Source organism: Tasmannia lanceolata, unplaced genomic scaffold (genome assembly GCF_043159265.1).
Source record: "Tasmannia lanceolata isolate RefF3 unplaced genomic scaffold, GAP_Taslan_0.1 ptg000003l, whole genome shotgun sequence".
Lineage (NCBI taxonomy): Eukaryota > Viridiplantae > Streptophyta > Magnoliopsida > Canellales > Winteraceae > Tasmannia > Tasmannia lanceolata.
Genome location: NW_027518680.1, coordinates 10,630,249 through 10,654,673, shown reverse-complemented (window position 1 = coordinate 10,654,673; position 24,425 = coordinate 10,630,249). Strand labels below are relative to the sequence as shown.

Genomic DNA, 24,425 nt, shown 5'->3' with positions numbered 1-24,425 from the left:
CAAATCTAAGCCACATGGTTACATGTGTAAACTTAAATTGGGAATGAATCGGCGATGATTAAAGATCTTGATCATTGAGATTCATAGACATTGAATGGCCATAATAATCCCGCTAGCTTCTATGGTCACATCTTCTCACCCATGAAATTGCATTTACCGGTTGGTCTGAAAAACACCTTCAAATTTTGACTATTAGAATCACAAATACTCCCCAACCCCACCATGACCCGGCGCACCAATTGAACTCCCATCAAAGCTAAGTTTGATCTGACCATGATGCGAAGAGGGGCTCCCACTTAGGTTTGACAATTGATTTAGCTCCTTTGTCTCATATAATAGTTCTAAGAATTTCTCATGATGCGAGTCATATTTTTGCTATTTTTGCCAGATCATGACATCGTAATTGTTCTACCCAAATCTTGACTCTTGTCTGTATCTTTCCTTCAAATTTTGTCAAACCATGACAAAAGAGAAAAAATTTCGGGCTCCTCCAAAAGGTCTCCACCCCCAATCAAATATAACTTTTTCTATCGAGTTAGGAAGAACCCAGTTCACACCAAAGCATCATAATACAGTTTTTCATTCTTTTTGTGAGAAAGAACTATGTAACATTAGGTGGAGGAGAGTTTCCTCCTCTTCTTTGCAATGAGTGAATCTACTAGCAAGGCTAAATCTTCTCCTTCTGAGCATCTACTCAATCTTTTTGCTTCAACTGTCCTAGTAGAGGCAACCATTATAAGAGGCTTAACGCTCCTTTAAACTTTTGCAATAGGAGCCTTGCTTCCTTCCCCTCCATAAGAACAGACCAAAAAGGCCCCTTGAACATTTGAAGTTGTTGTTTTATTTTTATTTTTTGGTAGGTAAGCTGGGATCGAACCTTTGACCTCTAGGTTGAAGAACAAAGCCATGACCATTGAGCTAGAGGCTCAATCCCATTTGGTGTTTTTGATAGCTCCAATAACTTCAGTCTTAACGAGGTAACAGAGGGCTCAAATTCAGCCATTGTGAACTCATAAGGAGGATTAAGATGGTTATACTGATTTTTGGGCAATGGAGGAGGTGGAATCAGAGAACTGATCAGAGTTAATGGTTTTTTCGGGAGATTGGGTCATAAAATAATCAACAGCTTAAGAAAATCTTTAAGAAGTCTTTTTCATCATGCTTGATCAAAGGTTTAGAATCATCCTATGAGTGCAGGATCAAGGGCTATCAGCCAATCTTGTCTCCAATAATATGCATGGACCCGATCTTTCTAAACGTGCAGTGGGTCCATGCTGTACAGGATTGTTTAATTTCCTTTATGAAAATGAGGCTCCGCTTTAAAAAAAATTCCTATAATTAGTTGTAAAATGATAATACAATTGCCAGCAAGTTAATAATATTCAATCAAAGAAATGTGCGATCAAAACGAGTGATATAATCCATACTAAGGGTGTGTTTGGCATACCGTTTGAAATAGCGTTTAAAACGCCGTTTTGTAAAACGACATGTTTGGTTGGCCAGATCGAAACGACGTTTTAAACGGCAAACAGAGGTATTGTGTGTTTGGTTGCAAATGCCCCAAAACGGAGTTTTAGTGGTAAAATGACCAAAAAGGGCATTGTTTGGTTGACCTCAATGTAACTCAACTACTTTCTTACTAAGCCCAATATTAAAAGGTCATTAGGATCTCATTCAAACACTATTAAAATTAAACATCATTGCCCAAAAAAAATGGCTATACATTTGGGGTTCTTCTCCTTCTTCTTCTTAATGGCCGGATTTGACGGACGAGTAGAGGCGCTGACGCAGTGAGGCGTGAGAAGGTTTGCAACTTTGCAAAGTAGATGAAGAAAGTAAGAAACTAGGATTTCTTTTAATTCTTTTGTCTTTAAAAAATTAAAATTAAGAGATTATATAATAATATCAGCAACCCCTTGTTTTGAATTAAATATTAACAATTTAACAAATTTGTGTCCTCAAGAATGATATTAACACCCCCACTTTTTTGGTATTTGACGTAACGCATAAAATCGCACGCATATACATAAAAATGGGTTTTAGTGAGGGCAAACACGTAAAAACTCACAGCCCAAAAACTCCGTTCAAAACGGCGTTTTGCAAACGGACCTCTCCCCCTCCGTTTGCAAAACGCCGTTTTGAGGGATCAAAACAGTGTTTTAAATGGTGGCTGCGCACCCAAACACTCCCAAACGGCCGTTTGGCCCCAAAACGGTGTTTCAAACGCCAAGCGGTGTTTTAAACGGTACGCCAAACAAGCACTAAGTACAATGGGAAAACATGAGCGGCTCATGAAGTTATTTAAAACCATATAAATGTAAAGTTTCCTTAAGTACTTCATTAATAAAAATATTTAGAACTATTAAATATCTTATAGATGTAAATTTGTCAATAGCTATTAATAGCTGGCAAATGAATAGGTAAAAAATAAATGAGCAATGTTCCATATTCAATGGCATGGCTAAATGATTAAAAATGTTTGAACAGATGCACCATCTCATAGTACGAGCTTCTTGTACAATTTCTAACCCCTTTCTAAGCATTCCCACCTCTTTTAGTTGTCTTTTCCTAAAAATGATTTTATTCCAAAGAAAAAGTCACGGAAAGCCGTTCCCGCCTCAGATGAATTAAATTAATAAGACAAAATCTGCTAAAAAATGAGCTTATGTGGCTGTTCTCTCCCACAACAACGAGTTGCGAAATGGCTGAGCGCAAAATTGCCTAGCAAACCCCATATCAGCAAATTTACTTATAAAGAACACAATGCGCTACAAATAATATCATTGACATGCTCCATAAAAATAAAAATAAAACAGAAGTATGAGAGAGGGAGAGGGAGAGAGAGCTTATCCAAACACTGTGAAATCATCTTATTATAATTTCGAATTAAAGAACTATATGAGATTAGTTTTTTTAATCCAAAGCAAGGTATAGAAACTGATCTATGCAAGCCCCCAAATGAAAGTAAAGAAAGAAAAACAGAAACCATTAAACCCCGATCTATGTGTGAAAAATAAATATATAGAAAAAAAAACCGACCCAAATGAAAAGAAAAGGAAGTCCGCCTAGTTGCATAAAAGAAAGGCTGGCATCTATCTAAAATCACACCCCATCCAATCTCTCTATAGCACTGAGCATATGCTTAAAAGCCAAATTTTGGTAACACTGGTGTTAAAGAAAAGGCACCATTACTTACCAAAAACAAGGCGAGAACGAGCACAGTGATAAGAAGGGCCCACATCCATGGTTGCATCTTCCTCTTGCCCCTGTTGCGAAGAGACAATGGGAGAGTCTTTGTCTTAGTCTGTTTTGCCACTGCCACTGATTTCACAGTCTTACCCATTTTTATCGATGGCCTCTCTTTGACTTCGGTTTCCCGAACAGTTTCAGAAGTTTTGTTGTCTGAGACTGGAGCAGATTCTGTATCATTCTCACCATTGGTTATATCAGTTGCCATTGTCTTCTTCTCCTTCTTCCTTGCCCTCTTCTCCCTTTCCTGAACAAATTTCATATCACAACTTGATTGACCAAGCAAACACAGAAAATAAATATATGACAGGATTCCCAAGTATTAAGTGAATTTTTCTTAATAAGTCAATGGTGTAATTCCATGAGTATTTCTATTGTTAGTCTTTATGCAGTAAAAGCTGAGTGGTGTTACCTTTTCTTTGAGCTCAGCTTCCCTCTGTGCTCTTAACTCGGCCCTGGTTTTGGCCTTCTCTGCATTGCGTCTCTTCCTCTCCTCAGCCTCCTTGGCTTTGGACTTCTCCTCCAACCTCCGCTGTTCTTTCAACTTGATTTCGGCTTCTTGCTTTCTCAACTCCTCTTCCTTCCTTGCCAACTCCTTTTCCTTCCTTACCAACTCCTCTTCCTCCTCTCTTCGCTTAGTCTCTTTTTCTATCTCCTCTTCCGTCTCTACCCTACTCGAAACTGTTGCTGAGCCAGTTTCTCCAGAAGGCTTGGGAGTCTTTTTAGATTTAGCCGATGGATTTTTCTGTGCCGTATCAACAGTCGGCTTTAAATCAACCTTCTGAGGTGGTTCAGCGATACTTTTTTCTTTCATTGTGTCCGAAGATGAAGACAATGCAGCATTTATCTTGGCTGAAGTCAAACGAGCACTATCAATTTTCTCCATGGCAGGGTTACGTAGCATAGGTGGCTCCTCATCGGGTCCCAGTGACCTTCCATCTAATGTCTTCAGTCTCCTAACCGTGCTAAACACGTTGTGTTTAATATACTCATTCCGAAATTCATCATTTTTGTTCCATAGTTCCATAATTTTCTCCACCTAAACCAGATGTGTATAAGTAATGGGTCAACAATATCAGATTGATCATGTAAAGGAAAGAAATAGAATGGTTTTTACCTGATTACTGCATAGAGATTGTAGAGAATCTTTATCTCCCGCTGATGCATAAGACGCAGCTGCCTTCTCATCTTCCTTGTACATTCGAAAATATTTATTCTGCAAGTACAAATGCTTAAGTAGTCTTTTTTTAGAAAAAATAACAAATGCTTAAGTGGTTAAAGGGCCTGTTTTATTTCATCGTGAGATTCAATATTCATCATAGGAGAGAAAAAAAAAAGTTACTATCAACAGTGAGTTCGCAACTAAATGCAGTTTATTGCTAAAAAATCTAAAGAAACAACAGGCTCTCGGTAATTCAATTAACCATTGGATAGCAAATACAAACCTGTGGTGATGTTAGTCTAGGTATTGGTCACAAAAAACTGCTAGTCGCAATGTTTTTATACAATAAAGTCAGGGACCTATTGAATGAACAATTCTAACAGCGTACCTCAACAGTACCCATCCCAAAAAACAAAAATGAAGTACGCATCAAACCTACAGTAAAAATTTATACATCATACATACATATACACACAAATATGTATATCCCCCAACATATAGAACCACTTCCGTGCATCGCACAGGCCTCTTACTAAAAAAGGGCAGCCCAGTGCACGAGGCTTCCGCCATTGCACGGTTTGGGGAAGGCTAGATGTACGCAGCCTTACCCCTGCTTTGCAGAGAGGCTGTTTCCGTGACTCGAACCCGTGACTACCAGGTCACAATGGAGCAACCTTACCGTTGCACCAACGCACGGGCCTCTTACTCGTATGTATAAATGTATGTATGTATACAACTGAGCAATATAGTCATAACCACACCATCAGCACATAAAAGAATTAATAATCATCACCGCATGGATTCATCACCGACACCTAACCAGACTCAGCCTAGGAGTAAGAACTAAGGCTCAAGGCATTGGTGTTAGCATGAACAATGAGAGGGGCCACACAAGTGACACCTCTTTGCTGACCATAAAGACAGCCGCCCACTAGCTTATTAGTTTGATCATTTATTATGTTTTATATTTTTCAGAATTGGGTAGTTGTTTTCTATTTATTTTCTTTTAGAATTTTTTTTTTTAAAGTTGACATATTTTCATTGATATTGAAATTACATTGGGGACCAGGAGTACCATCCTGTATTACAAAATATCAAAAGCCTGGTCCAGGCATACCTGACCAGGAAGTTACAAGAAAAGCAAAAATAAAACTAGGACAAGTCTTCCTTCATCATGTCAGTGACGAAATATTTACTTGAGGCCCCAAAGACGCTTTTCTGTACCAAGCTCTTCCAGCAGTCATTTTACAACTAACCTCCAATTAATCCTATTAACACCGTTACTAAACAAACACCAAAATTCAACATGTCTATCATGACCACACCTTCAGCACATAGAGTAGAAAAGCAACAATATTCAGACAAAAATCCATTCTAAGCGAAAGACATAGTCTCTCAAGCCAAGATTGGTCGGATTGTAGCCCATATGAATACAAACAATAGGTAGATACTTTTGCTATCTATTGGTGGAACCTTGATCCTTGATGATCGCAAATGTTACTACCATTCTCCCAAAAACCTTTCCCCGATCCAGATACACCTGTGAGAACTATCTTTCCAACCCTCTGAGGGCAAGCTCAATTTCCAGGGAAGGATTACACCCTTAGCGAATGACCCTAAAGTCTCTCAAACCTTGGGGAATCAACTTCCAAACAAATGCTCCACAATTTCCATTTAAGCTTTAAGCCTAAGATGGCCATAAATACTGAAACATAGTAGAGATCTTCAACGTATTTTCCGCTAACTTGCTTCCTCCAGAAACCTATGATCCATCTTCCTTAGAATCTAACTACCTTATGGATTGTCTAACCGCTTCTTTTTTCTCTCTCTTTTTTTTTTAATTTCCTTTTAGGATTGAGTATGCAATATATGCAGATACTTGATTTAGTGTTACTATTTTGAGATCTTCAAATGTTATATAATTTGGTTTGGAATTGGAGCTTTCGTTTTCAGTAAATATGTATGGTATACTACTATTGTACCTCATACGAGGCTAACCAGCTTACCCCCGTACCCGTTCCCGTACTGCATACCAGAATGAACCATGTTTCAGGTAGCATTTGGTAGATACGGGGAAGATTTAGTCATCGACAAATCTGTGGCATATATTTTGATGGGTTGAAGCGCTAAGAGTCGGGTATCGGGGATATTATGTGAGTGTAATAGGTTTTTAGTGAGTGTATTTGGTACAGCTTGTACCCTTGAGTTCTTTTCTAGTTGTTTACTGTTGTAAACTGTAATTTATGCTGAAATCTTGCAGTAAAGTAACTGTTAACAATTAAAAAAGATGCCCTAAACCCAATGATCCTAATTTCTTGTTAGAAGTGTATTGTGTGTATGTTGCCTAAGGGCATTCCTGTCTTTGTATCTTTTTCCTTCTTCATATAAATACATAAGTGAGGGGGAGCTATTTCTTACTCACTCTTTCTCTCATCCGTACTCTTTTTTTCTTTTTGAATGGTGGCAAATTTCATTCCAAAAAGATGACCAAGCGAGTCACCAAAAGTACAAGAGACATAAATATGAACAGAGAAAATAACTGAAAATACAAAGAGAAAAAGAAATCACATGGGCAAGAAATCAAACAGCACCAAGCCTTGCTTGTCTACTCATTCCCTAGCCAAACGATCTGCAATGCTATTAGCTGATGTTCGAACATGCAAGAAAATGATCAACGAGCCTTCTATTTTATACTGAATCTCGTCAAATAAGGATGTGAATCTCCAAGGGGGAACAAGAGAACCACTAAGCCACCGAATAGTATTACTAGAATCACACTCTACCAAAACCCTATTTAAGTCCTCCCTTGCCAAGCTTTTTATCCTCTGGTGCTTAGCTCGAACCTCCACTTCACTAGCATCCGCAATCCCAATGGGCCCTGAAAACGCCCACAACCCCCGCCCCCCTCTCTGAATTTCTAAGAACACCTCCTATACCTGGTAGACCTGGGTTACCATACTAGAACCATCGAAATTCAATTTCAACATACTCTCAGCTAGAGGCTTCCATTCCTGAACAATCAGATCCAGCCTCTCAACACTGAAACAAATCTCCTTCCAACCCTCCCAAAGGTCAAAGGAAGAGACAAAGCGAAAACAAGGAAAGATGATGAGGCATTTTATCCTAGCAATGGTCAAAGCTATAACTTTAATAAAGAGGAAAGATGATGACCTAGAAACTCCATCGAACACCTGGCATTCCTTTCTCTCCACAGGACCCACATCATGGCAAGAAGACACACATCCCATAAAATCTTCCATTTCCGCCTCCAAGACACCAACGACCACCCTGCTATCACCTCTTTAACAGAGGAAGGGAACACCCGGGAAATCCCAAACCTTTGGAGAATATTGCTCCATACTTCCCTGGTTACTCTACAATGGATGGATATGTGATCTACTGATTCCCATGCAGCTATACATAGTGCGGAATGATCAACTATCAACATCTCTCGTTGCCTGAGAAAGTCTATCATCTGAATCCAACCTTTAACTGCTGCCCAACTAAAGGTGCACACCGAAGGCGTCACTTGGATTTTCCACAATATTGCTTCGATTGGAGACAAGGGGCTAGGTAGCAACGAGCTGTAAAAAGATTTGACAGAAAATACCCCAGAAGAATCCCAGATCCACACCCACTTGTCCTCCCCTACATGGCTGATATAACATTCTTCAAGCATCTCAAAAGATCTAGACAATAGGAAGCTCTCTATCAAAAAAGTTTCTTCTAAAAGAAGGCCTCCAAATAACCCGGTCTTCCTCCTTTCAAAGCAATCTCTAACCATAGCGTCCTTCTGAGAAGCTACTACAAACAAACATGGAAACATATTCTTAAAGGTAGAGTAAAAGCACCAAATATCATTCCAAAAACTAATTATGTCTCCAGAATAAACTCTGAACCGAATACCCTGGTTATTTCGGTGTTTCAAGCACAAAATATCACGCCAGATTGTCATCCCTAGTTTTCTGAATAAATCCCTTGATTTCCAGTGACCTGGATCGACTCCATATTTACTCTCAATTACCTTAACCCACAATTGGAGAGGCTCCTCCCCAATTACCTTAGCCCAAAATATCACGTCAGACTCTCTACTCTTCTCAACATGGTATCGGAGTCTTAGGGACCATTGTTGGAAGCCCCACCTTCCTTCCTCTCCCCACCTTCCTTCCTCTCTATCTTCTTCTCCCTTCTCCTCCAACTAACCGCTGCCCTAGTCTCCCCCCGTCCTCACCTCCTCCCGCACTACCCTTTCCCACTTCCCGCGGCCCTTCCCAGAACACCCAAACCCTTGCCTCCCTCTCGGACACCCCAAAACCCCTCTTGGCAAACCCAAACCTTTCGCCTCCCTCTCGGAAAACTCAAACACCCCTCTCCAACCTTCGTATTCTTGCCGGAAAACCCCAAACCCTCTCCTCTCTCTCGGAAAACCCTTGCCTCCCTCTCGGCAAACCCCCATCCCTCTCCCCAACTCCTGCATCCTCGCAGGAAAACCCCATAAACCCCTCCCCGACCCCGTATCCCTTCCTCGGATGCCCCCAGACCCTCGCCCGACCCCTGTTCTCCTTCCCGTAACAACCCCCCCACCCTCGACTCTATACCTCTCCTCTAACCCTCTTTTCTCTCTCCGGCGACTTGTCTTAACTTCTCCTTTGATCTCCTCTATTCCCTAGACCTCTTTTTCTTCATCTTCTTCCTTTTTCCTCAGCTCCCTTATGATTTAAATCATCATTGACACTCATTTACCTCTTCCCGCGGCTCCGGGTTCTTTCTTCTTGGCGTTCAGCGCTCTAGCCTTTTGGCCTCTGGTTGGCCTTCATTTCTATGACTCTTCATACCCTTCTTCTTCCTCGGAGTTGCGGTTCCTCACTGGCGTTCAGTTCATAACTTCTAGTCTTCTATCTTATTCTCTTTGTGTTTGCCATTGTGGTTGCGCGTCTCTCTCTCTTTATTTCTGTTATCATGGATCCTCATGTCCTTACGGATCCTCCTGTTAGGCTCCTTCATCTAGCTACACTCCTTCCACTTATTCTCCCTCTCTGGAGCAGTCTTTTTCTTAGATGACCTCTGAGAAATTAGATGGCTCTAATTATCTCGGCTGGCGCCACGCCGTTAAGACATATCTTCTTGCCAAGGGTCGAGAGTGCCCCTTATTGAGCATGATCCTCCTTCCTCTTCAGATCTATCCTATGACAAATGGTGACAAGTAAATTACATGATTTGCATCCTCCTAAGGCAGAGCATGGTTTCTTCTGTGGCACGACCAATGATGAGCCTGACATCTACCAAGGCTATTTGGAAGCATATTGCTCTTCTTTACTCTGGGGTTGATAACCTCACCCGTATGTTTGCTACCTATTCAGAGTGGATTCGACTTGAGCGTGGGGATGACTCTTTGTGCACCCACTACGGCCGCTTTGACTCTCTTTGCTAGCAGCCGACGCCTTTATGCCTCTCACCTTTGATCTCACGGTCCTCGCTCGTCAGCGGGACCAACTTCGGGCTATTCATTACCTCCACTCCTTGGGTTGGATTTTTTGCCTTTTCGACAGCAGTTGATTGGATCATGTTCTCTTCCCTCTCTTACTAAGATTTATTCACGAGCCCAATAGTGCGCATCAGGTGGCTCTTCCACTACTCTTCCTATCGAGGGATCTGCACTTGTTGCGTATGATGGAGGTTTCCGCTCTAGCCGTGGTGGCAGCCAGGTTGGCTGTGGTAGAGGACGCAACGGCCATGGTGGAAGTGGCCGAGATTTTGGTGGTGGTAGAGATTCTGGTGGACGAGGCCACTCTTACTGTAATCATTGTCAACGGGAGGACCATCATGTTGATATTTGTTATAAACTTCATCCCGACCTTCGTCTCTCCCGCTCAACACACCTTACTGTTGTTGATCCTATCGATGCGACGTTGTCTCCCTCCATCCTTGTCAGTGTCCCATCTACCACCCTGACTGATACTCCCACCATCTCCAAGGCAAACTATGAGGAGCTCCAGCACCTTCGTCTTAGCAGCCGCCCACCCACTGCTAGTTTTGAGCATCCAAGTTGCTCATCTGCTACTCTTCTTACTCGGTTCAGTGCCTGGATTACTGATTCTGGGGCGCTCAACTATCTGACTGGTAACTCTTCATCACTTAGTTCCTTTCGTCCTTTTTACTCTCTATCACAGTCAATTACTCTTGTTGATGGGACCATGGCTCTCATCTCTGGTGTTGGTACTCTTACCCTCCCCCCCCCCCCAATAAGGACTTTACTTTATCCTCTGTTCTTTGTGTTCCAAAGTCTCCTTTTAATTTGCTTTCTGTTAGTCGGATTACCAAAGCCCTTAATTGCTCCGTCTCAATTTTTCTTTCTTACTGTCTGTTCCAAGATCTCTCGACTGGGAGGACGATTGCTCGGGATGTGACGCGGACAGTTTCTATCATCTTCAGTGCACACAGCCACCCACCATTTTGCATAGTTCGATCGACGCCTAACAGTGGCATTGTCGCCTTGGTCATCCTTCTCTCCAGCAACTCTAGGAGACTTCTGTTGTCTCATCTCCACTTCAGTATTTTCAGTGTGAGTCATGTGAACTCGGGAAATACTATCGTGTGTCCTTCCCCCCTCGGGTTGTTAGTCGGGTCTCGAGACCTTTTGAGTTAGTTCATTCGGATATATGGGGTCCCTCGAGGACCACGTCGCTTGTTGGATATAGCGACTTTATTGCTTTTTGTGGAAGGCTTTTTCTCAAATGACATGGTTATTTTTATTTAAAGATTGATCTGAAGTCTTTACTGCTTTTCGCACTTTCTGTGCTAAAATTATAACTCAATACTCCTTTCCTCTCTAATGTTTACGCACCGATAATGCTCAGGAGTACACCTCTCATGTTTTTCAAGATTTCTTAGCCTCTCATGGCATCCTTCATCAGTCCTCATGTGCCTACACCTCCCAACATAAGAAGTTGCGGTATTTACTAGATATGGCTCGCACGATGCTCTTTCATATGCATGTTCCCAAATTGTATTAAAGTGATGCTATTCTTACTGCTTTTTTCTTAGCCAACCGTCTACCATCTTCAGTCTTAGATGGCCATTCTCCCTTCTCTATTTTACATCCCCAGGGGACCTCTTTCCCCTTACTCCACGAGTATTTGGTTGTGTCTGCTTTGTTCACAACCTGGTCCCGGGGGTTTGGATAAGTTAGACCCCAGGGCTGCGAGTTGTGTTTTTCTGGGCTACTCTCGAACCCAGAAGAAGGGTTACAAGTGTTACAGCCCTAGACTTCGTCGACTCTTTGTCTCTGCAGATGTTACCTTTTTTTAGTCTCTTTCCTTCTTTTCTCCTCCTACTGAGCATGGGCTAGCTATCTCTACCTCCCGTCTACCTCTTCCTCTTCCGGTTCTTCCCGATCCGGTTCCACCATCTCTTCCCCCTTTAGAGGTATTTGTACCTCCACCTGTATTGAATCCCCCTCCTTCACAGGTTTCGTCGATTCCTCCTCCACTTTCCACTACGAGGGTCTATAAGCGGCGTCGACGTGCAGATCCTACTCCACCTCCTCTCGAGGCGTCTTCTCTTCTGCCATAGATACCGGATTCTACCTCTCAGGTACCTTCTTCTCCTTCTTCTAAGGCACATATAGATGCTCCTATAGCCTCACGCACTTGTTCACACTCTACTGCTCATCCTATTTCCTCTTATGTTTCTTATGATCATCTTACAGCGTCGTTTCGTAGTTTTGTCACCTATTTGTCTTCTATTTCTTTACATGTCTGTGCAGGAGGCTCTAGCTCACCCAAGGTGGCGTGCTGCTATGGACAGTAAGATGGCCGCTCTTCAGGCCAATCATACTTGGGATATAGTCATTCCTCCTCCTGATGCTCATCATGTTGGCTGTAGATGGATCTATGCCATCAAATATTTTCCAGATGGGACGGTTAAGCGCCTTAATGCGTGCTTGGTTGCCAAAGGGTACACTTAGACCTACGGGATTGACCATGCTGAAACCTTCTCTCATGTTGCCAAGATTTCCTCAGTACGTGTTCTTTGTTCTTAATTCTCTTGCAGTCAACCATGGCTGGCCGTTGTATCAGTTAGACGTCAAAAATGCCTTCCTCCATGGAGATTTGGCTAAGGAAGGTGTACATGGAGAAACCTCCTGGTTATGTTGCTCAGGGGGAGATGTCCTCCTCAGTATGTAGGCTTTGCAAATCATTGTATGATCTCAAACAATCCCCTCAAGTCTGGTTTGGAAAGTTCGGTGAGGCTCTCATGAGATATGGCATGAGACAGTGTGAGTTGATCATTAAATTTTGGGGAACGATATTTTCCCCCCTTTGACGAATAAAACCCCCCCCCCTTCCCTTTAACATTATATGTTATCTTTCAAAGGTGAGGAAAAAAGTTAAAAGGGGGTGAATTTATCCTCAAGTAGTGAACATTCTCACGAAAATCGTTAAGGAGGGGGGGGGGGAGGATTTTATCCGTCAAAGGGGGAGGAAATATCATTCCCCTTCAATTTTAAGTCATCAGTCAGATGTTGGTCATGTCCTCCTTATAGTGTATGTGGATGACATTATTATCACAGGGAGTGACATAGTTGGCATTCAACAGTTGAAGATTTTTCTGCAGAAAGAATTATCCAGAAAAGACCTTGGTCGCCTTAAATACTTTTTGGGGATTGAGGTAGCTTACTCAGGTACTAGCCTCTCCCTCTCACAGAGGAAGTATGTGTTGGATCTTTTAGATGAGACGAGGTCACTGGGTATGAAACCAGCCACTACTCCCATGGACCCAAATACAAAGCTCCACCCAGAAGAGGGTGACTTGCTAAAAGTCTCTGGTAGATACCGAAGGCTTCTTGGGAAGCTCATATACCTTACAGTTACCGTCCAGATATTTCTTATGCAGTGGGGATTGTTAGCCAATTCATGAGTGTTCCTCGTACAACCCACTGGCAGCTGTAAGTTAGATTCTTCGATATTTGAAAAGCGCCCCAGTGAAAGGGCTACTTTCAAAGGACATGCCATCTTAGGATAGAGGGATACTGTGATCCTAACTGGGCAGGCTCTCCAGCAGATAGACACTCCACGACTGGCAATTGTACCTTTGTGGGAGGTAACTTAGTGTCCTGACGAAGCAAGAAGCAAAATGATGTAGCCAAGTCTAGTGTTGAAGCTGAATATCGAGCCATGTCACATACTAGCAGTGAGCTTATCTGGCTACGTTCACTTTTGTTTGATATTGGATTTCCATCATCATCACCAGCTCAGTTATACCGTGACAACAAGGCAACGATTCACATAGCTACCAATCTAGTCTTTCATGAGCGTACGAAGCACGTAGAGGTGGACTGCCATTTCATACGCCACAGGATCCAGCAGAGAGTGATATACACTAATTTCACTCAGTCGGCAACTTGTTGATGCTGCCACTAAGCCCCTCAGCAAGGCTAGACTCAGTGATATTTGTAACAAGCTTGGAATGCTCAATATTTACATTCCACCTTGAGGTGGAGTGTTAGAAGTGTATTGTGTGTTTATGTTGCCTAAGGGCATTCATGTCTTTGTATATTTTCCCTTCTTCATATAAATACATAAGTGAGGGGGAATTTTAATCTTCATACCATTCAAAAAATACATATTGAGCTTCATACAAATATCAAGAATTTTCGTCGTGATCGTGATATTAGCTAATCTCCACATCATCTTCGATTTTTTCTTGCCCATTCTAGCACATTTGTTGAATCTCCTTCGATGATAAGGTGACTACTTAAAGATCAAACAAAGATCTTTACCACTCAAAAAAAATATATCAAATAAAACTTTATCTGCCATTCAAAAAAAAAAAAAAACATCCTAGCAACAGTCCTAAACAAAATAAACAATAACAACTCTCCTACTTTGACTGCATGACTTATCTCCAGCAACTTCTCCACTTGAATAATTAAAACTAACTGAAATAATATAACTACACTTTTACCATATATATATATATATATATATATGTAACTGCTCTAATGCAGGCCCAAGTGGAATCGACTTACTACTGAAAGGCAACAAGTAATGGAAGATTGTTTGACTGAAGACAAACAAATCGTAGCCTTGTCTTGCCAAAATTCATGGTGCACCTTAACTCCTCTCGACATTTCTTAAAATAAAGTGGGTGGTCCCTGTGGGCACCACATGATTACAGGCTTGATTGCCATATCTCAAGCCTTTGTCTCATGTTGTTCTTGATCCAAGCTCTCTCAACATTTCTTAAATGAAGTGGGTGGTCCCTGTGGGCCCCACTTGATTACAGGCTTGATTGCCGTCTCTCGAGCCTTTGTCTCATGTTGTTCTTGATTCAAGCTCTGGTGCAGAATTGTCTATACCTGAAGATCAAGACCATCAGATTGGACAGAGGAAAAGAGTATATCAAGATCAAGTTTGCAGTGCCCGTTGTCTCTCTCTTTCGATAGATCCCAAACAACTGTGCAAGGAAACACGACCAAAGAGATGAACCCCTGTCTGTAAGATGAGGCCTCTACCGACTCTAAAAAGGGTCCTTCAAAGAAAAGGGGAAAGTCCATTGAACCCCAAACCATCTTACAACCAATTTCCAAACTCACCAAACAAGTCAAGATGCACAAAAATATGATTAGCTGACTCATTGTTCTGTTTGCACAACACATAGTCATCCACGAGACTCAAAACTTTTAACACATCCAAAGTGTTGATCTTGATATGAGGGCAGCGCAAAAGAAGCATTGGATTCTATAGGGAATGGAATGCGCCCCACATCAATATTTCATCAGTACGGATACGAGTGTATCCAACATGATATCAAGTGTCGGATTTGGCAAACCTCAAAAAGAAAGATTCGAGAATTCGCCAAATTATTTTAATCAATTCTCAAATTTATATTGAAAATTTAAATAGGTCAAGTAAATATGATAGTTTATTTCTATATAAAAACTCACTCTTAGGATGGATAAAATGGAAAACATGTGGTAATTGTAAAGTTGTGGTAGTAAAAAATAGAAAAAAGATATCTAGAAGTGTCACAAGGAATCTTAAAGCATTGGAATTCGTGTAACAAGGGCCCGCATCCTCCGTAAGAGGTGATGTTAATCCATGGTCCCCCATCAAGAGGCCATCATTCTCTCCCACTCTCATAAGGAAAGAGAACAAAGATTGCGCCAAAAAAAAAACACTAGGGACTTAGAGATGCCAAAACACGGCTGTCTTCATCTTGTAGAGAAGAAAAGGCATCCTCTTAAATACGTAGAACTGTAGAAGCCAAAGGAAAAAAATATTGGACTCAGACTCTAAAAACTACCCTTCCCCCCACCCGAACAAAACATTTTGAGACATGACTTCATGATCCATAATTCTGATTCAACCAAGAAGATTGGAAAAAACATGGCACAACACACAATCTCCCAACCACAGGTCAATCCATAACATGAACCTAACCCCAGGCAAAAACTCATTCCTAACATGACACACCCACCTCCATGCTCCCGATCGGGTACTTCTCACATAGATCCTACACTCCCACCACCCATCCCTCCTCCACATATTTCCCAATAATAGACTTCCTCGATAAGGGCTCCTCTCCAAACCTGCATAGCAATTTTCACCAAAAGGGCCAAACTGTAAATCTAAGGGAGGTTGAGCTGGTGGTTCATTGATGATGAGCTTTTAAGAGAAATGTAGATGCCTTAGCCATGAAATAATTAATGTTCATAGCGGAGGTATATTATTCGGATATGTGAAATCCATGAGACAGCGGTACACTAATTCACAAGCAGGGGATTCATATGACATTTCAATGTTTAAATAGAAAGAGGAGATTAAGAGAGGATTATAAATTCCATTAATCCCACGTCTTCCTCCATGACAACACCATGTCATTATATTTCCCGGTTACCCTTCTACCCTCAGGCTCGAATTCTACAATGTTGGTGCCCAAAGCTCTGTTGTTTCATGTGATTGGTCCGAGCAAATGTGAAAGCTGTCATCGATGAGGTTCTTTGACGATTTTATGTATGGGGGATGAAAGAGATGATAGGGACAGTGGCGATTAAGGTTCAAAGAGAGGGAAATAATAAGTGGTTAAGGGATACTAATGATCATGAGTGTTCTTGTCATTTTGGATTATTATGCAGAAAATGACAAAATCGTGGTGATGGTTACAAACAAATCGGGGTAACAGCTATTAGCGATTGCAATTTGTAATGCAATGCAACTTTTCAGATCCTCAACACAAAAGGCAAAACTGTCACAAAAGTAATGGCACCCATTTCTAGATCCCAAACACACAATTCATGAAGAATGGTAAAACTCTAGTTTTTTCTTGAAGTTACAACCAAATTATTCCAAAAAATTTGCAATGAACAAAATTATGATAGCACAGATCTAACAAATAAAAGCACAAGATCAAGGAATTCACATTATTCATTAGGGATATCCAGGGAAGCAATAATGATGACGCGTAACTTAAAGCAAGCTTACAAATATCAATTTCAGATAAAACCAGATAAACTTTAAGAATGTACAGAATAGAATAATAGAACATACCTTCTCATACAATTGTTTCTTGAGACTCTGTAACTGTGCATACGCTTCCTGACGACAGTCATCTGCAGAGTTATACTGAGCTTGCAATTCTCTTACAATGTCTAATTCCTCGTAGTATTTCTTCTTAGCAGCTTTAGTAATACTTTCGGTTCGCAAAACCTCATTTCTGAGGGAGTCCATTTCCTTCTTCAAAAGCTGTGGATATCAAATGCCACATCAGCATCTCAGAACCATACTAAACTATCGGATAAAATATCACATTAGCATCTCAAACTGTAATAAACCATCAGATGATGACAGTAGGTATAAGTAGCAATACCTTAAAACGCTCTTCAATGCTGTCTCTTTGGTCAAATGCCTCCTGAATTTCCGTCTGTGTACCCATATTAGCACAGAGCTGCTCGCGGGCATGCTTCAGTTGCTTGATCTCACGTATTAATTGTTTTTCTTCTTTCAAAGGCATGGTTTCATGCCCTATCTTATGTTCCATGTTCTGTATCTGTTACCAAGCTATAAAGTCAACAACAGTGGATATAGTTTGACAACATATAGAACGGAAAACAAATCAAAGGAGAAGATAAAATCCCTGTCTGTATTACTATAAAGCACATGTACAGGTTCTCACTCTTTCATCTATCTCTTCAATGGAAGTGGCATTCTTCATCTTGTTTATCAATGCCTGGACAGAATCTATTTCCTGACGTTTGACATTAAATGCATCTCGTGCAGCTCTTTCTTCCAACTTTGCGGCTTCTAATTTCTCCCGATATTCATTACAAGTGGCCTAAAAACAAAAACAAAAACAAAATTAAAAAAAGAACATATTGTTGAAAGCGCATTTTTACATTCTGCAAAGAGCATTTACCTTTTTCAGTTGCACTGCCACTCTTATAGAGTCCCTACTTTGAGTCTTTTCATCAACTTGTAACTGAGCAAGTTTGATCTGTTCTCTAATTTTATCGTCACTATATCTCGGGATTCTAATCAGAAAATTAGGCAGGCGTTTGCCCATCTCTGCATCTGCATTCTGTGCATCCACAGCAGCAGCAGCACTAGAATCCTTTTCGGAAGATGGCAGGATCCCATCTGAGGAAACCCCTTTGACACTTGCAACGTCCTCATGCAGATTTTTGTTGACGTCATCCATGTATGTAGGCTGATCTTCACATTCAAGATCAACCACATTGGCAACAGAATCTGGTGTGCTTTCGCTTCCAACACAGCAATTTTCAACCACAGGATCTAATTCTGCAACATCAACATGACCCGTACCCGTGACCTTGGCAATTTCAACTAAGTCATTTATTATAGCTCCAGCTTCTAACTCGGCATCAACAATGGGACAGGTAGGCATACTTTCGACAACTTCAACCGTGTCAGTTCCAACTTCAGATTTCGATTCCGTGTCACTAACAGGGTCTGCGCTGATTTTGATGGAGCCATTGCTAACTTTGGTTTCTGATTTCAAATCCTCAACATTGCAAGTTGACATACTTTCGCCACCTTCAGCAGGGCCATCATTGACTCCAGTAGTCAAGCTTTCACCACTTTCTATATAATCACTTCTAACTTCATCTTTAAATATCATATTAGTATCGGGACAAATAGGCAAGCGTTGACCAGTTTCATCAGAACCATTTATATCTGTGGGTTCTAATTCCATAAGAACATCAGAACAAATAGGTGCCGCATCCCCATTTTCAGCAGAACCATTTGCAACTTCAGTTTCAGGTTGCATATCTTCAACGGGGCAAGTTGGCATGCTTTCCCCAGTATCGACAGAGTCATTGATAACCTCTATTTCTGGCTTGATATCTTCAACAGGACAACTAGGCATTATTTGTTTGCTTCCAACAGGATCATTTCTACCTTCTATTTCTGACTCACAGTTTTCAACCAATTTACTTTCTGTTTCACCACCATTAACAGAGTCATTTCTAGCTTCATCCTCTAATTCGCCAATTTCAACAGAGGTGGTTTTAACTTCAGTTTCTAACTTTTTGCTCTCAAGAGAGCAATTTATTTCTTCACTTTCTAGTTCCCTGCTCTCAATAGGCTCATGTCTAACTTCAACTTCTAACTCTGTATCCTCCATCGCGGAATTAGCAGGTTCCAACTCCAGATCTGGGCTTGCAGATCCCTCCACTGTAATCTCATCAAACACGTTCGATGTCTCCGTCTCTTTCCCATTCTCAAGCTGATCCAATTCAGATCCAACATCCTCCTTTCCATTCTCAATCAGATTCAAATCGGATTTAACACCCTCCAAAGCCACAGTTTCGCATTCCTGATTTTCTTCAGGCTGCACAGCTAAATCCAATTCTTTTTGGTCACCAACCACATCATTCACCTTCATTCCATCTATATTAGGGTTTTCTTGTTCATGAATCTCAGGGTTTGAACATAACAAATCACTCTCATTAACACTACAACTGTTTCCTACACAAATTTCGCCATCATCTCCCTTTTTCTCACTCAATTCATCACTTTCCACCTCTTTCTCCTCACTCTGAGAAATAACATTCGGATCGAACACAACATTTCCCTCCACATCACACTCCGTTTTAACAGCTTCCACCGGATCTATAACACACACAGCATCAAGATCTCTTTCTCCAGCATCATCCGATTCTCCATTAACAAACTCGTAAGAACCATCAGTATCATCTTTTGCCTCTCCCTCGATCTCCTCTACGTTTTCGCACTCAACAACATTGCAATCACCTGCATTCTCAAGATCTTCGCAAGGACTCAAATTCGAACCGCTGTTTCCCTCAAATTCGACCTTAGAACACTCAGGAACTCCATTACAATCGCTCTTCTCAACCGTCATTGGACTGAAACGGATCAAATCAAAAGAAAATAGCCGAAAAATAAGAGGAAATTCGTTTTCTCCCCGATCGCACGATCTAACGGTTCAAGATCTTGCAAAATAGAACAAAAATAAATAAAAAAATAAAAAAACAAACAAGATCTTTCCAGATCAGAGAAACTTACAGGTTCTGAGATCGTCAATCGTTCCCGAGAAAAGAAAATTCCGACAGAAATCGAGCCAGAAATTAGATCGGGAGATAAAAATCAGCTAATCTCGATCTATCTCTTCTCCTATTTCTCACAAAACTGAAAAAGATTTGAAGAGATAGAAGAAGAAAATAGACGAGAAAATACAAAACACCTTTCAAAACCTGTCTCTATTTTCTGTTTGAGGAGAGAGAATATGAAAACAGGCGTGAAAACAACACAGCTGTCAATCGATTTCTCACTCGGACGGTTTTTTTTGGTAGTTTCATTCCTCTTTCCGTGTTTTTTTTAACCTTCTAATCCAGGTAAAATGGTTAAAATTAGTAAATGAATCTGATCATAGTAAAATATAATGAAAAACTGCTATGGACACTCGCGCGTTTTTATATTGGCTCCAGTAATACATCCCACCACAAAAGACAAACCCCCACCCTTTTTTTTTGTCATTTATTCCACGGCTTTCGCAAGTTCCCTCCGTAGGACCCGCTCCTTTCACGAGGTTTATCTGGGTTAGTGTGGGACCCACGTAGAACCGACATAAATGAGATCGTTTGTGGGTCCCACGTTCTCCCTTGTGCGAGACGTAACGTCGCATGCGGAATCCGTTTCGTGAGCGAAAGCTACTTGTTACTTGTTACAAACTTACAATAGATAACGACACGTTGGACAATTTTTTTTTAAATTCGCACCCTGTAGCGTGAAAAAGTGTGGCAGAGTTTAAAGGGATGTGAATTATCCTGTCGGGGGTGGAAATTTATTATTGGTATTTTTTTAAGGGCACGTTGAATCGTTGATATCAGAACGTTTCACCCCAAAGAACGTCGGTGATACGGGTCGACAGCAATATCCAGAATTAAATACACCATTTCTCTCAAGTATATTCGAACGAATAATAAAGTCAGAGGCTTCACTTTTTTTTAAGGTTAGACTGAAGGGCGCCCTTGCAAAAATCAGCTACAAGGGCGCCCTTATTGGTTAATTTATGCAAAGTCAATACGGTTTCCACTTTTTTAGGCGCCATCCACTTTTTTTCGGCGCCACACTTTGCAGATATTAACCAATAGGGGCGCCCTTGAAGCTGATTTTTGCCGGGGGCACCCTTCATTCCATCATTTCTCTTAAAATTTTGTCATTTGCAAAATATAGTGTGGTAAAGTTGGAAAGTTGGCCAAAAATGTATTTAACATGTTTTATCACGTTAAAAGTTTTAAATGGAGTATTAAACAGCACACTAATGAATTGCGTTTTTTGTTTTCAAAAAGAAAATAATAAATCCAAAAAGTTGCCTTGGCTCAACTTCCATATCATAATTGCTCAAGTAAATAACTAAATAAATAGATAGATGAGAGGAATATTTTGTTCACCTTGTTCTATTTGATATTGGTCACGAATCTTGTATGTGTTCCTAAGAAAAGGAATTTGTCTAATTCTACCCAAGCATGGCTGAGGAAGAGTTATGGAAAGTAAAACACAAATATCAGACCAAGCATACTATATTTAATGATGGGATCATTTACGATAAACTATGCACCTACTATAGTTTGTCATTTCTAGGCATGTTCATATTGGATTTGGGAATCGATTTTGAGTCCAATAGTGATTATTAGACTTGAGATTTCCTTATTGTTGAGGTCCGTTGTGGATTTTGAGAAATGGTTTTGGTATCCAAAACTAATTATTGGACTCAAAATCCGAAAGGAATGAGAGCCTTCATGTCTCCGTAATCTATTCACCAAGTTTCCTGGGTTATTTTAAAATTATAAAGACGGGTGCTATGGAGACCGAGAGTGTAACCTAACAAATCCCCACCCACGACATGGCTTGCAACGGGTAGTTTTGCCATTTTCATGAAGAAAATTCAAAAACTAAAGGAACGATTGCTATTGAGTTAAGAGCATGGTTTTAAATTTCGGTCAACACCGAAACCGAATCGACTGAAATCTGAAATTACAAAAGCATACCAATTTTCGGTCGAAATTTCACAAAAAATACTAATTTTTTATTCCTTTACAAAATTTCAGCTGAAATTATCGAAATGTTGGTAATTTCGGCCCAAAAAACCAACATTGCTTGCGTCTTTACCGAGTTTTGGGATTTTGGCTGAAATTTCGGTTTCGGCTAGGTCCGAAATATATGCCGAAACCAAAATTTCAAACCATGGTTAAGAGCAAGGTTTTAAATTTCGGTTTCGGTACCTATTTCGAACCTCATCGAAATCCGAAATTTCGGTCCAAAATTTGGTATTAAGCTTCAAAATTTGGGACTGAATTTTCAGAATTTCAGACCGAAATTCAGAAAATTTGGCCAAAATTTTGTAACATTTTTTTTTTTTTAAATGTCATTTTCTTGAAATTTCCAAAATTACCGAAATTTCGGATTTTGGTCGAAATTTAAAACCATGGTTAAGAGCGGCCACTTAGGCTATTTGTTCGGTTCCTCTTTTGGTCCCAAGTATCATATCATTGTTCAAATATTCATGAGCAATTAAATATCATAAAAATTTAGGGAAAAATACACTTGGACCCCCTATGGTTTCAAAACGTGACAAGTACCCCCTCCGTCAAGTGTCCGTCAGTTTAACCTGACGGAAAGACTAAAACTAACCATGGTTAATATTTTGAAGACAAAAATACCCTCATTTGCAGAGGATTAGGGATACGCCATTTCCCACTGCCGCCGCCTCCCCTCCGGCCACCGCAGTCACGTCCACCACAGACAATCGAACTCCACCCCATGGCTGCATCAAACCCACATTTCAAGAAAAAAACTTTGATAAAAACCAAAAAGAAAACCCTAAAACATTAGGGTTTTTGTACAAATCATTGTAATGATGTGAATGAAGACAAATAAAACTCCTGAATGGAGGGTTTATGTTGATAAATCAACAAGGGTTTGAATCAAACCCCAATTTTTAGTTTTCAAGTATGAAACCCCTAATTTTCAGTTAGGGAAGACGAGGGTATTTTGGTCTTTTCCCCCACACCGTCACATACGTCCAGTTAAAAAGACCCAATGAAACCACAGGTCAAGGTGGCAAACGGGCCGTGCCGGGCTATGGGTTTAGGCCCGCGGCACGATACGGGCCGCGCGCCGTGGGCCGTGCCGTGCCTAACCTTAAACTTTTCCGTGCCATGCCGTGCTTGGCCCACAGGCCACATCGGGCCGAAAAGTTTCGTGCCGTGCCGCACGGCCCAGCCCATTTGCCACCTTGAACCACAGGGGGTCTAAGTGGATTTTTCCCAAAAATTTACTCACTATTCAATATACCATATAAACACAAATTTCGTTTGGGACAAAGGCTTAGTTGAGATGAGTTGAGTACAAACATAAATTTCCATAGGCTATTGATATTGGCAATACCATGTTTCCAAATTGGGACAAACTTGCCTTCTCATTTCATTTTTAATTGGCTGTTGAGAATTGTAATAGCCTTTTGACAGTTGTTAAATAATAAAAGACATTTTAAGAAGCTCTCATCATCCAACTAAAAAAACAAATAACCATGCGAGTTCGTCCCATTATCAATGCACGGTAGTGCCAATAGCAGCAGCCTATGTAACTATAAATGCCTTATATAACAAATTTACTGGAGAAACCTATATATTATTAGAGGAATGCAAAACTGGGGGGCGCCTTTGCAAAAAGAAGGGTATGAAAGGGCGCCCCCAAGATAGAGACGTTAGGAGGAAGTGAAAGAGATGTATAAAGGTACTAACATAGGTTGTATGGCTGTTTTGTGGATAAGATCGTAGGTTTGGTCCAATCCAACTTAAAAATTCAAGTTTGGATTCATTGAGGAATTTAATTCCCGATTGTTTTCCCCCCAACTTTTCTGGCATTGAAGGTGAGATGTCATTTTCTCTTTGCCTTTCCTTAATTAGGTGAAAGAAATACGGAAATGTTATCAGCACTACTGTATTTTGATGATCACACTCCTCACTTTATTGAAAGTACGGTATGGCCCGCACCATAGGATGATCCAAACCATCCATTAGATGGACCACAGCCTAAATAGGTTGTGTCCCAAAAATCATTTCCATAGGTTGATCCTAACCCCTCCGATCTTAATGTTAGGGTTAGGCTCAACCTACAGAAATATTTTAATTTTTGGGACACAACCTATTTAGGCTGTCGCCCATCTAATGGACGGTTTGGATCATCCTATGGTGCGGGCCATACCGTACTTTCAATAAAGTGAGGAGTGTGATCACCAAAATACAGTTGTGCTGATAACATTTCCCAAATATATTCATCTGAAGGAAATTATTTTAACTGAGCAGAAAATTCAGATTTCTTCAACATCTCACCAGACTTTATTTCTCTGCTTTTTGTTCTTTAGATCCATATATTTTTTATTTTTATTTTAACAGAGCAGAACTCGCAGCCTCTTTTTTTATCCTAGAAATGGAAAAAACTATTTCTACATTTTCCCAAGGATTTGA

General features: G+C 40.7%; 1 protein-coding gene across 2 annotated transcripts; it reads right to left on the bottom strand.

Moving 5' to 3' along the window:
• Positions 1-2,846: 2,846 nt before the first annotated feature.
• Positions 2,847-20,155, bottom strand: LOC143850820 (uncharacterized). Of its 2 annotated transcripts, none has more exons than XM_077360092.1 (8): positions 19,960-20,155; positions 17,828-19,886; positions 17,588-17,746; positions 17,282-17,461; positions 16,963-17,157; positions 4,367-4,465; positions 3,662-4,288; positions 2,847-3,496 (listed from the first exon to the last, which is right to left on the bottom strand). In XM_077360092.1, exons 2-8 carry the CDS (start codon positions 19,793-19,795, stop codon positions 3,143-3,145), a joined length of 3,582 nt encoding a protein of 1,193 aa, XP_077216207.1. In that variant the 5' UTR covers positions 19,796-19,886; positions 19,960-20,155; the 3' UTR covers positions 2,847-3,142. The 2 variants fall into 2 exon arrangements, with proteins under 2 accessions (XP_077216207.1, XP_077216201.1); XM_077360086.1 differs by having other exon boundaries at positions 17,828-19,799.
• Between the last annotated feature and the right edge of the window lie 4,270 nt (positions 20,156-24,425).